Here is a 14,411-nt window from a genome sequence, read left to right as displayed (position 1 = left end):
TCCGTTTGCCTAACCGCCGATCTCGTTGGATTCCTCTCCCCTCGATCTACAAATCTGCAAAAAATCTCAGCCAACAGCCACCGCACGAGCCGCCGCCGGCGACGATTGCCGGTGACCGAGGCGGCTCGCCGGAAGTTACTGTTCCGGCGAGTACCCAGTCTCACCGCCGGTCCCTGTCCACTATGTGCGACCTCCTGAACCCGAATCTGGCATCCTTTTCCACCAATTCGCGATGGTTTGGGAGAATTGAGGAGTCAAAACCCAAAAGCTTTCCAGCGAGATTCCGATCACCTCGGGTCCGATCACCGGAAAGTAAGACCGAATCCGTGATCCTCATCACTCAAGTTTCGATTCGGTATATAACTTGTAACTTTTAGATATGGTTTGGTGTTCGCTCCCCGGGTACCCATTTGGGAGTTACCCGAATAAAATATTAATATATTTGGTTGGTATACTGTGGATGTTTTAGGTGCGCGTACGAGTAGTGGAGTTGATCCTGCGGAGGATCTTAGCTGATTTACACGCTTAAGGTGAGTGACCCACCTTCAAAAAATATTTTGGGCAATTAATTATGTTTAATTGGTATTTAAATTATGCTCATGTGGTACGATTTAATTATTATTTTATTGTTGTTTAATTTATTTATTATGCATGAGCAAATTATATTTCGGTAATAATCGTACGTGGTTTTAAGTATTATTTTCGGGCATAATTGGGTTAAATATTTTATGAAAATATTTGTTTAAATTTTATAAATTATGCCCGCGGTATTTTTTATTGTTGAACCTCATACTTCGAGAAAATTATGGTTTATTTGTTATCGATGTTTCGTACCGATTTGTTAAATAAAAATGTGGGATGGTAAGTGTGAGAATTTAATATATTTCCCACGGTAATTTTGGAAAACGGTACGGTTGGTTAATAATGGTTATTTTAGACGCACTCATACAATATTGGTGTTCTGGTGTATGAACACGTGGTAGCGCGCAAGTATTATTTCTCCCGTAGTTGCCATTGGACCGTGGGCAGGCAAGTTTGTTATTGGCCACAGCCGCCCCTCTCCTTGGCCGGGATGATGGTTTCAGCAGCAGTACTGTCGGGACGCCGAAGTGCCGTTTGCAAGTTTCTCTCTTTAACCTCCCCGCCAGTCGGTGCTCGGGACGCTGGATATCAGAGGGCATCACCGGTATATGGTGTGGTGCGTCAAGTGAAATTTTCAAATAATGTTTCGAACCCCAAAGGTGTTCAAAAATTATTTATTATAATTTATTACATTTTAATTATATATTGGGGTATGTATTTACTTATTTATCATTTATCAAATGGTTTAATCCCTTGGTTTTCGGGAAGTACGTACATCGGGTTTTGTGAAATTGTTTTAAAAAGGAAACATTTCAAACGGAGTGATTGGTGAGAGTTTTGAGGGAAATTATTATCTCCAACAGTTATTATTATTTATTTACTTATTGTTGGTATTTATTCAATTCCCTTAATTGTTATTATTATTATTTTATTATCATTAAAAGTGTTCAGTAGTTAGGGTCACTCATTGAGATGATTAGCATCTCACGTTTTTAAGTTCCGTTTCCTTAGGTGCAAGAGGTGGTAAACGTTCTTCCGGAGCGAACCAATTTTCCGCTGCTATCGTGTTTCGAGAAGTACCTTTGTACTCTTTCATTTCAGTGTATTATTTCTTTCATCTTTGTTGTATTTCTGTTGTCTAGCACTTCATAAAGCTCTGTATACTATTTGGACACTTATGTTTTATTTATGCACTGGGCTGCTGTTATTGTTGTGAAGTGCTGTAAATTGTGGAACAACTTGTAGTTTTGCGGGAGGAATAAGGGGGTGATTATAGAAGTGTGTTTTCAGTGCAGGTAATTTTTGGTAAGTCCTACCCTTAGGGGAGGTGCTGCCGGATTTTCCGTTGGATCGTTCGGTGGTATTTCCCTGGGATCAGGGCTTGTCTAGGGTTCCGGGGAGGAATTTTGGACGGGTCCTGACAACACATCATCTAGAGCATGCCACTGTTTTTCATCTAACATAGGGTAAATGGATTCAACATAAGCTGCACGATATGCATCCGCAGTGTAGTAATGAGAACACATACCATAAGGAGTAATTTTGCATTCTCTGCAAGCAGCAATACAATGATCACTAGGATATTGATCAAGATCAAAGACTTTGCATAAGCATGTTTTTTATTGGAGATTAACTATACCTTTCAAACTCCCACCTTCCACAAGAAACTTATACATATTAACAACCTTCACACGCAGCCCGATAAACTCCAAATTGCAGAGTTTGAGTTGCTCTTCCATATGGTCAGTCACAGGCTTCGTCATTTTGCACCTACAGTCCGTAGTTCATAAAACCACCGCTGAAGCAAATCCTGTATGTGCGTAATCAATGATGCTATTGGCATATTTCTAGCATCTAGCAAAATATCGTTCAAGCTTTCTGCAATATTGGTGGTCATGATAGTGTACCTTCTATATGGAGAAAGAGAACGTGCCCACCTTCTAGGGTCACATGCTAGAATATACTGGGCAACCCTACTACCATTAGCCTCAATTTACCCTATATAAAACTCAAAATCTTCAACCAAATATGCATTAGCTATGAGCATGAATATTTTATTATCGTATCATCATCTTTTGCATGTCCATTTGCCTTAATATTTTTGTTTATGTGGTACATGAGCCTGTGGTATGCATTAGGAAAAACTTTGCGTATTGCCTTTTTAATAGCTGGTGTCTATCACTTACAAACACCAAATCTAGAAAATCTCCAATAGCATCCTTAAGGTTTTGGAAAAACCATGAATATGCTTGCTTGTTCTCTCCATCTCCAATGCCGAAAGCCAAAGGATATATTTGCTTATTGCCATCCATGCCTGCTGCAATATACATGTATCGTTTGTATTTCCCTTTCAAAGTAGTTGCATCAACAGCCAACACAGGTCTTATGTGGGATATAAATCCTCTAATGCATGCTCTAATTGCCATAAAAAAATAGACAAATGGTTATTGTAGTCTGTTTTGATACATGGAAGAGTCCCACAATTCTTCGACACTAACTCATAACAGTAAGCAGGCAACTTAGCAAAATTCTCATCTCGAGAGCCCTTAACACTGTTAAGTGCATAACTTTACCTCTCTATGCTTTATTATAGCTTATATTCACCTCATATCTTTGCAGAAAGTCATATTGAATTTCTTTGGGTTCATTTACAATCCCTTCATATTTAGATTTGATACATTGTCCGATAACCCGGCTACTTACCTACTTATGTTCTCGATGCACGATATCTAAGAAACAACTGTGTACATTATCAAAAATTCTCACAACAAATATTTCTCCATTTTTTAATTTGGTCGCATGCAATCGCCATTTACAAGTAGTTTCCAAACACACAACCTCATTGCATTGTGTAGTTGACCATGTCACATTAAACTCTTTATTTTCATGCATGCAATAAATACTCAGTTTATTATGTAAGTCACGTTTGTTGCGAAATATCTATTCAACTATAATGCTCTCACAGCTAGTGAACTTTGATGAAAATATGGTCATAGAATCACTTCTGTTGCTCGATGATAAGTGGTCACTTGTAGCACGATGAACCCTAACATCGTCAACTCCTTCATTATTCATTTTAGGATGCATATCATTATTATTGTCGTCCAACTCATGTTCAAAATCTACATCATTATGATCAACATCATTCGACTGAATACTAACATCATCCCCTGCTGCATTGTAATTCTCATAATTATTGATATTATGCAACTGCTCTTACTCCTGTTGGTTAGAAAACTGCTCAGCACAGTCACCTCCAACATCTACTCCTTCATGGATGTTAAATGACTATGATGAAATTTTTGCACCTGTTGCATGGCTAGAAACGTTAAGGTTAATCATCTCATTGCCGGCTCAACGTAATTGAAAAATACATCAAATGGATGTGAAGTATGTGTTCTTAAATGGAGTTCTTGAAGAAGAAGTTTACATCGAATAACCACAAGGATATGAAATCAAGGGACACAAAGACAAAATTTTAAGGATGAAGAAAACACTTTATGGGTTGAAGCAAGCACCAAGAGCTTGGAATGCTAGAATTGACAAGTATCTCCAAGAAAGGAATTTTATCAAGTGTCCATATAAGCATGCACTTTACATTAAAATTAAAAAAGATGATATATTGATTGTGTGCTTGTATGTAGATGACTTAATTTTCATGGGCAATAATCCAAGTATGTATGCTAAGTTTAAGGAGGATATGATGAGAGAGTTTGAGATGACCGATATTGGGCCCATGTCTTACTATCTCGGCATTGAAGTAAAGCAAGGAGGTGAAGGCATTCTAATTACTCAAGAAGGGTATGCTAAGGAGGTACTTAAGAAGTTTAAGATGGATGATGCAAATCTAGTTAGCACACCAATAGAATGTGGAGTCAAGTTATCGAAGCATGAGCAAGGAGAAAAAGTGGACCCAACATTTTTTAAGAGTTTGGTTGGAAGCTTAAGATATTTGATGTGTACAAGGCCGGACATTCTCTATGCAGTAGGAGTTATAAGTCGTTATATGGAGAATCCAATAACAACTCATTTGAAGGTTGCGAAAAGAATTCTTAAATATCTAAAAGGTACAACAAGTTTTAGTTTGTATTATTCAACTTCCAATGATTACAAGCTTGTTGAATATAGTGATAGTGATTGGGGTGGAGACATAGATGATCGTAAAAGCACAAGTGGCTTTGTGTTTTATTTGGGAGATACTGCTTTTACATGGATGTCAAAGAAGCAGCAAATTGTCACTCTTTCAACATGTGAAGCGGAGTATGTAGCTGCCACCTCATGTGTTTGTCATGCAATTTGGCTTCGAAACTTGTTAAGGAAGTTGGGTTGTGCACAAGAAGAACCAACCAAGATATATGTGGATAATAAATCAACAATTGCCTTGGCCAAGAATCTTGTTTTTCATGATCAAAGTAAACATATTGATACACGTTATCATTATATTAGAGAATGCATTATCAAAAAGAGATGTACAGCTGAAGTATGTGAAGTCTAAAGATCAAGTAGCCGATATTTTTACCAAGCCTCTCAAGCATGAAGTCTTTGCTAAATTGAGAAGTCTCATAGGAATAACTAATCAAGTTTAAGGGGAAGTGTTGAAATATAAACTTGATTTTTTATTTTTTTATTTTTGAGTTATTAATTTTGTGGGCCTTAGTTACTTAGAGTCCAAGTTTAGTCCAAATTTTTTTCTTAGACTCCAAGTTTTCTTTATGCAAATAGGGTTAGCAACTAGTATAAATATGTTGCTGGTTTTTTTTGTTTTGCTGGTTTTTTGTAAGCCGTAAGAAACGTAGCATTCAATAAAGAGTTTTTTTTCCTTCCGTTTTCATCTTTCAACAATATTTCTTAACTGTCTTTGTCCTTGAGATATTGTGAGAAGTTGATATTTATGGATGATAAGAACGAGTTTTCAGGAAAAGTACCAGCATGGATCGGAGAAAGTCTATTAGCTTTAAGGATACTAATCATGCAATCAAATAAGTTCAATGGAAGTATTCCATTGAGCTTATGTGAACTGACATGTCTACAAATCTTGGATCTATCGCAGAACAGTATTTTTGGAAACATACCGCGGTGTCTCAACAAACTCACTTCTATGTACTTCGGAAGTTATGAATTTCATGATGCTGATGCTGATGGACTTGTCTACTTTTTCACTAATCCAGTTCCAAACAATATGGCTGCAGCACATATTTGAACACTTATGTGAACAAGGCAGTATTTCTAATTGAAGGTAATGCACATGAGTATCGTTCTTCTCTTCCACACCTAAGGATTATAGACCTTTCAGATAACAAGTTGGCTGGAAAAAATTCCTGAGGAGTTATCTAGTCTTTCGAGATTGGTTATGCTAAACTTATCAAGGAACAACTTGTCTGGAGAACTCCCCCAAAACATGGGTGAGATGAAAGAGTTAGAGTTACTTGATTTATCTCAAAATAGACTTTCAGGTAGAATTCCAATGAGCATGTGTTATATGTCTTTTTTGGGATATCTGGACCTCTCATATAACAACTTGTACGGTAGAATTCCATTAGGCGGTCAATTTCTTACCTTTTATGTCTCTTCATTCATTGGAAATCAGGCACTCTGTGGTCCTCCACTTACAGAGAACTGCCCGATTGAGGCCACTTCTAGTCAAACTCGACATGGAGATGAATTCAAGAGATGGTTTAACGTGGGTATGGAGATGGGGTTCTTTATTGGATTTTGGGGAATATTTGGTAGTTTGTGTCTCAACCGTACTTGGAGACATGCATCCTTCTTGTTCTTATACGAAGTAAAAGATTGGGTCTTGTTGAGGTTGGCACTCCATACTGCAAGATTACAGATGATGTTCAAGAGAAACAACCAATAATTAACATATGGTGAGCAATTAATTATATCTCCCTACTCTTTTATTATACCTTTTCTTTTTTCTCTTTTCAAGAAAAAGAAATGGTTAAAACCGTATAGTTGAATGACCCTGTCACTTTGTTAATTATTGTTGTTTTTGTTATTTGCCCATAAACTGTACGTAGTTGTGCAGCGTTACCTGCTGGGCCTGGACTGCTATTTTCTTCGGTGAACAGAAATTTGACTCTTTTCAAAAGGCTAATAGTAGAGCCGGAAGCATGTCCTTCTGATGGAGATCACACTAGCTTATGGTTATGGATTATGGAAGTCATTTTTGTGCTTAACGTCTACTATATTCAATATTCCCGTTTCCTCATAAATTTCTTACTTTATTTGCTGGTTTTTCTAGTCAGTTTTTGCACAAACCAGATTGCACATCCTATTTAATTTTATGTATGTTTTTTGACTATTTGTTTTTCATATATAGTTGGGATTTTTATTTTTATTTTTTTGGGACACCCCTGGTGTGTGTGGTTTCTTAAAATATATTGTCAAATTAGTCGTATTTAAAAATCAAGTAAACGAGTTAGTATGCTTACAGATATATCATAAGTTATAACCGTATGGGCGTGTTTGTTACGCCGGACTGGGCAGGTCAGGACAGGACCCAGTCCCAGTCCGGTGTTTGGCAAGTGAAAATGGGAGGGGGACAGGTTTGTCCCGTAGATCAATTTATCCCAAATGAGTGGGATAAATCTGACCCATCTGGAGACTGGGTCACTTTTGTCCCACCGAGCTCTCTTCGAAGCATCTCTGGCCGCCCCCTTCGAAGCATCGTCGATCTCGCATCACCATCCCCTTCGAAGCATCTGGCCGGTGAGCATGTCTTCTTCTTCTGTTTCGGCAATCTTCCATCATCATCATCTTGTTATTTTTCTTTGTTTTTTACCTTAATTTTTAGCTAAAAAATTATGAAATATTTTTGGGAAATGTCATTTGTTGATCTGCGAAATAAGCTTCGATCTATTTATGTTAGGGCTTGATTTGATATTAAGGAGGAAGAAGCTTGATTTTGGAGGCAAACTACCCTTCGAAGCATTTCTGGCCGGTGAGTTTATCTTCTGCTGCATCCTTCCTCTGTTTCATCGATCTGCCATCATCGCCTGGTAAATATGTTAGTTGCTTAGTTCGAAACACTAGCTAGTTTCTTAAAAAGAAACTTTATTGCTCCCTATCTGATGTGCTGAGTCTAGTGCAAAGTAAACTGTACAGCTTAATTTCATGTTACCGATTTGCATTCTCAATTTGCTATAACTGCAATACAGAGGCATCCAATTGGTTCAAGGATGGTTTCTATAAACCAGAAATAAAAAATTAAGTGAATAATTGTAATCTACTTTTGGTGCACGTGTGAGGCTTCAAAATTTTTGGATTTGTGCATGTTACAATTATCTTTTAATCAACTCTGCTTCAATCATATCTTGTTGATATGCCTCTTACTAGCAGTCTTTGAAACTTCGGAATAACAAAGGCAGTGCAGAAGTAGAATTCTTAGAGAGAGAGAGAGAGAGAGGGTGGGGGGCACATCACTTTGCTATTCAAAGCGTGGAAACTTATTTCCGTTGTCATTTTGCATAATGTATAACCTGTTCATTTTCTGCATAAAAACACCATAATGCATATTGCCACACAAAGCGCGCAAACTAGTCTTTACTGCCAATTTGCATAATGCATATCCTGTTCTTTTGTGCATCAAAATCCCATTTCTGGATTTTGCCATACAGAGCGTGCAACTGACCTTTAACAGTCATAATGTCATTTAGCAGTATAAAAGTAACAATACTAATTGCACATCTATGCTTTAGAATACCCACCATCATACTATCACTGTCATCTTATCCCCAATGTGAAACTTACGTTTAATGACAGAAATACCAGTTTTTGAAAACTTAAAAAAAAAAAATCTGGTGCAAAAATTTTGAATCTGCAAAGGAAAAAGATAAGTGCTAATGATCACTGGGAAAATGAGGTAGAAGGAATAAATGTTGTCTCTTATGGGGTGTTGGACAATGAAAGAGGTGGCAGCTGAGAGCATGTATATATCATGAATTATGAATTTTAATAATAAAGAAAAGGACAAAAGACTGTAAAAAAGCTAAGAGCATGTGGTAGCTATAATCAAGCTATATGAGGGGACATGACGATAACTATATAATTGTGTAATTTTATATATTATTATTTCTCTACAGGTTATTTAAAGCTTGCATGTGCACTGTACTTTTCAGAATTAAATTATACTCCCATTTTGATTAAAAGGAAGCAGCAGTATAGCTCAAAGGATTACGCAGAGGTTGGCGTGTTGACAATTTTAAGCAGCAGTATAGCAGAAACATCACGCAGAGGTTGGCGTGTTGACAATTTTAAGCAGCAGTATAGCAGAAACATCACTCAGAGGTTGGCGTGTTGACAATTTTAGATGAGATTTATTTGTTTTTTCTTTTTTTGTTTTTTCAGCTCATCAAAATCAACTGTCCTGGTTTGACATGAACAAAGTATCAATCATGTTTGCATTTTTTTTTTTTTTAATGCTCCAAGTTTGAAAAGCATATATGCGTTTAGGTTCAATGGCTGGTGTTTTTCTTAGATGTTTAGACAATTATTAGATTGTGTAGAATTTCTGGCAATAAAAGCTAGGCAGTTGGATCTAGGAATTTATATTCAAGTTTTCTCTCTAATTAGGTCTTGTTTTACTTAAAGTTGTTTGGTTAAGTTTGATACAAAAAATTGTTTGGAGAGAATTCTGAGAAATAATTGTTATAGATAGATGATGTGCCTAAAGTGGGAACTGTAAACATCATATGTATGTATGTGTGTGCCTTACAAAAATGATGGCCCATATCAAATTGAAGAAATGTCTGCATTTGATGGTAGAGGCTATGGGTTGCTTTCAGAGTTCTTGGTCCAGCCCAATTATTTTATGTATATAAATTCAAATTCATAATTAGGTGAAAATGAAGCCAACATATTTATCTATAAAAAAAAATGACCGGTAATATGTGGACAACTTCTTCTATTTCTGCTTTACATAGTGACCTGAAGTATTTGATTAAAATAGTTTGATTTTGCCGGAATGTAATTGTTTTTTTTTTTTTGGCTTTAAGAAATTGGTGTTTCCAATGCTATCATGTTCTCTAAATCAGTTTCTGAATTTTGATTGCACAGGGAATTTTTGGCCCTTATTTTAAAAATAATAATATACTAAAAGTAGTAACTTTGTTTGCTTGTAATATTGGAAAAAGGCTCCACTTGGAATATTGAAATAAGTTTTGTGGTTGGCTATAAATTAAATGGAAAGGCATGGATTTTGATCATCATTTTCCCAAATCCGAGAAAGAATTAATTGGCATATTTGTTTCGTAGGAATTAGTTGGCATATGCTTAGACAAGTTTGCCGCATTAGCATTTTACATTTGAAAACAAAGGAAGAAAAATACCATGGGTGATGGGTGACTAGTATTTTGGACAAAATGTAGTGCCAAATTAACGTGAACAAAATTTGATTCCAATTTATTTTATTTTATTTTATTTTTTTACAAATATATGCAATATGTAATAGGTTTTTTATATATTCCACCTAATAGTATAATAAAAATCTATAAAACCTTAAATCTTAAACCCAATAAAGTCTACTATATTTTGTAAATCCTGGTGGCATTTAACTCCCTTCTTTATACGATTTTCTCAATGGAGATTCAAGCCATGGAGGGATGCTAGAAATCTATTAGTCCATATTAAGAAAATAGAAGTTGTTATCAAATTGTACCCAATTAAAATCACTCTTAAGAAGTAGGAAATATGAGAGTTAAAGCCAAAAAGAAGAGCAGATAGTGTTTTTGCTTTCGCTTAGATAAAAGTGCACTTGAACTAGATCAATTGATAATATCATGAAGTTGAGACTTTGCTATCTTCAAACATCATATAGTTTGTTTAAAAACTTAAATCCATCTTTTATTTTGACCTTCCAAATATATATAATGTTTATTGTGAATGCTAATATATAAATATATTATTTATGGAAGATTTTTGTTTGCTGTATATATTCAATTGTATTGGCAATAGCAGCTCAATTTATTGTATGCATTATAATTTTTTTATTTGTTTTTTTTTTCTTTTTGTAGAGATGGATGGAAGAAAATTAGTTGTGATCCAATCTTTTTGTTGGGGCTTTATGTTTATCTTCTTTATGTACATGTATGTAGCGTGGCAAAGGAGAAATGAAAGAGGTGTTAGGAATAGAATAACTAGGAATACCGAATTGCGTACATCTTTTATAGATAGTTTGTTGGACAATGATGTCACTTGTATTAGTCAATTGAGGATGGATAGGAGAACATTTGTTATTTTATGTCGGTTATTACGCCAGGATGGATATGTGAAAAGAGATGGTACCGTTACATTGGAAGAGCAAGTGTGCATATTTTTGCACATAATTGCTCATCATACAAAAAATCGTACAATTATCAGTCGATTCTATAGATCAGGGGAGACAATTAGTAGATATTTCAATTCAGTATTGAATGGGGTGTTGCGCTTACATTCCATTTTGTTGAGGCATCCTGAACCTGTGTCGGATAATTGCTCGGATGATAGATGGAAAATGTTTAAGGTACGTATGTGGACTAGTTTGGTTATTAATTTTATAGTTAGATGACTTGTAGCATTATCTGACGTTAGTAAAATTGTTTGTGTCGTAGAATTGTTTGGGAGCATTAGATGGAACTTATATTAAGGTGAAAGTACCTGAAATCGATAAGCCAAGATATCGAACAAGAAAGGGTGAGATAGCAACAAATGTCTTAGGTGTATGTAACCCGAATATGGAATTTATATTTGTATTACCGGGTTGGGAAGGCTCCGCTTCAGATTCCAGAGTACTTCGAGATGCAATAAGTAGGCCAAATGGACTAAAAGTACCAACCGGTAAGACCAATCCTTAAATATTTCATCGAGTGGATTAACATTACATAAACTAATAGGAGATATTTTTCTGTGTTAGGTTGTTATTACTTAGTGGATGCTGGTTACACAAATGGTGAAGGATTTCTTGCACCATATAGGGGAACAAGATATCACCTTTCCGAATGGAGAGATGGTTGTGCACCCATAAATCATCAAGAGTATTTCAACATGAAGCATGCATCAGCTAGGAATATCATAGAAAGATGCTTTGGGGTTCTTAAAATGCGATGGGCAATTTTAAGAAGTCCATCTTTCTACCCAATTACAACACAAATCAAAACCATTACTGCATGTTGTCTGATACATAATCTGATTAGAAGAGAAATGACACTCGATCCTGGAGAAGTTGAATATGATAGGATGGAAAATGTAGACATTAATGAAGAGGAGGACATTATAGGATCAATTGCTTCCTCAGATCGATGGACGAATTGGAGAGATGAGTTAGCTAATCAAATGTTTGGTGAGTGGAGAGGTCATCATGATTACTAGTTGATGGTTATGTAAAAAATTATGCTCTAACTGCTTATTTAATATTATTTGTTAAATTTTTTGAAGAATATGTATGAAGGCAAACTTATATTATATTAAGTGCAACATTTGAGATTTATTGTTATTTTGTTTGCATCTTGTTTTGATAATGTTGGAATTATGAAATGTTTACTTGAATAGCAATGGAAGCTGGAGGTAGCAGCAATGATAATAGGTGGGGTGAATCTAGGCGTACATGGAGTAGAGGTGAGGAAGAAGCTTTGCTGGTTCTTTTAGATGAAGCTGTAGCTAGTGGGCAACGTTGTGACACGGGAGCATTTAAACCTGGTACACTTAATATGATTGAGCGGAAACTGGCTGAAATGTGTCCTAACTCGGGATTGCGAGCAACTCCACATATTGAATCAAAGCTAAAAAAGTGGAAGAAGCAATACGGCATCATATACGACATGCTGAACAAAAGTGGATTTGGATGGAATGACACTCTTAAATGTGTGGAGATTGACAGTGACGATGCTTGGAAAGCATATGTGCAGGTTTTGACTTTGTTAAGAAAAATACCTTTATTGAATTTTGTGTTTCTTATCTTAAATATATAATGTTTTTACTAAATTATGGCTTTTTTTATTTTAGAGTAATCCAAGTGCAAAAAGTTGGAGAGATAAACCTTTTCCGATATATGAGAGGCTTGCTAATATTTTTGGGAAAGATCGGGCAACAGGACATGGAGCACAAACTCCAATTGATTTAGTTAATGATATAAATATGGAGCCTGACAATGACCAATTTGATGATGTGGGTTCTCCAATGTCTATGAATCAAACACATAGTCAACTGCCTACACAATCCCAATTAAGAGGTAAGAGGAAAGCTCAATCGAAGGATGTTGACATCGTTAGCGGGTTAAACAATGTAGCAGATAAGTTTATTGATAAATTGGCTACACAGTTAGACAAGTTGGAGAAGTCTGATATCAACTATCCACAATACTTAGCTATGGAGCTTGACAGGCTAGGATTCCCTATTACTGACAATCTCAAAATCTCTAAGGCAATGAGATCGGATCCATCGAACGTTGAGGTTTTCAAGATTATTAAAACCGATGCGCAGAAGATTGAATTTGCTCGTGGATTTTTGGATAACTAAATTAGTATTGTTGTGGATTATATATTTATGGATATGTATGAGAGGATGACAACTATGAACATTTGGAATTGAAACTTATGGACATATATTGTAACGTATTGAATGTTAGTTTCTAATTATGCATGTACGGATAATTTTATTATTATGTGTTATGTTTTAGAATATTAACATGCACTTTATTGATTTGGTTAGTTGTTATTTTATGCTATTAACAAGTTCTTAATTAAATATTATGTCAATTTTTTTTATTTGTATTTAATTGTTATTCATGATTAGTAATTTTATTTTAATTGGTTTTGAAAACAATATTTTAAGTAGTTTATGGGTGTTAAAAAAAAAATTACAGATGTATTATAAATATCATTAAATTATTTTTATTATTAATTAATTGAACATATAAATATCTATACAAAACATATTAAATATAAGTAATAATAAAACTTTAATTAAATATAATATTTAATTTTTTTGTAAATATAAATATAACAAAATAAATACTATAATTATAAAATAATCCAATCCAGTCCGATCCTGTACCAAACATGGGACAACTAATCCAACATTCAGTCCAGAACTATACCAAACACAGTACTGCACTATTCGATCCTGTCCGATCCTGTCCGATCCGAACCTATCCTGTCCGATCCCGTCCGATCCGGACCTATCCTGCATACCAAACGCCCCCTATAGGTTTTAACTTATTTCTTGAATTTTTTTATATATTATCAATGGAGTTTACATTAATAAATTAGTGGAAATTTAATGTGGCTATTTTACTATGAAATAACAGCTAGTATTGAAAATTTAAAATAAATTAATCCAATTATTACTATATTCCCACCAAAAAAAACAAAAAAAGAAAAAGAAAACAACAACAGCACCAATAACAAGAGGAATGCGAGCTGCACTATCTTATGCACTTGCCTGGATATTACTCCCTAACAGATATGCAAAATATGCGCCTGGTATTTCCTTCACGTCATGTGTATTCATTACTTATATATATATATATATATATATCCTACACCGTATAGTTAGTAACTTACATACATATATACATATATATAATCAGTCCGGTCCAATGAGAATTTTAAATTGAGAATATTGTGGGAATACACATCTTGGGAGACTTGAACCATGACTTGATTTTTCAAGGATTTTGAATCCTCTACTATATGTATACATATATATATATATCATACTCTAATAAGGACTCTAAGTTTTTGAACATTTTAAACATACACATTTTATAGTATCATACAACATGTTGCACAAACATTTGTTCCACAATATGTTATAAATTATGTGTCCTCATTATATCTTTAAGTTAGCAT

General features: G+C 35.0%; 1 protein-coding gene across 7 annotated transcripts; it reads left to right on the top strand.

Annotated features, from left to right (window-relative positions):
* The first annotated feature begins 7,089 nt into the window (after window positions 1-7,089).
* On the top strand, window positions 7,090-13,275 carry LOC132799235 (uncharacterized). 7 transcript variants are annotated; one of them, XM_060815312.1, is made up of 8 exons: window positions 7,090-7,296; window positions 7,476-7,528; window positions 8,737-8,874; window positions 10,599-11,086; window positions 11,175-11,400; window positions 11,477-11,902; window positions 12,112-12,467; window positions 12,565-13,275. In XM_060815312.1, the coding sequence occupies exons 4-8, from the start codon at window positions 10,601-10,603 to the stop codon at window positions 13,075-13,077; spliced, it is 2,007 nt and encodes a 668-aa protein (XP_060671295.1). In that variant the 5' UTR covers window positions 7,090-7,296; window positions 7,476-7,528; window positions 8,737-8,874; window positions 10,599-10,600; the 3' UTR covers window positions 13,078-13,275. The 7 variants fall into 7 exon arrangements, with proteins under 7 accessions (XP_060671295.1, XP_060671294.1, XP_060671292.1 ...); XM_060815311.1 differs by having other exon boundaries at window positions 8,706-8,874; XM_060815309.1 differs by having other exon boundaries at window positions 8,670-8,874.
* Window positions 13,276-14,411: the final 1,136 nt, after the last annotated feature.

This window comes from Ziziphus jujuba, chromosome 3 (assembly GCF_031755915.1).
Source record: "Ziziphus jujuba cultivar Dongzao chromosome 3, ASM3175591v1".
Taxonomy (NCBI): Eukaryota; Viridiplantae; Streptophyta; class Magnoliopsida; order Rosales; family Rhamnaceae; genus Ziziphus; species Ziziphus jujuba.
Note: the sequence above shows the minus strand (reverse complement) of the source record. Positions and strands in the feature narration are given on the sequence as shown.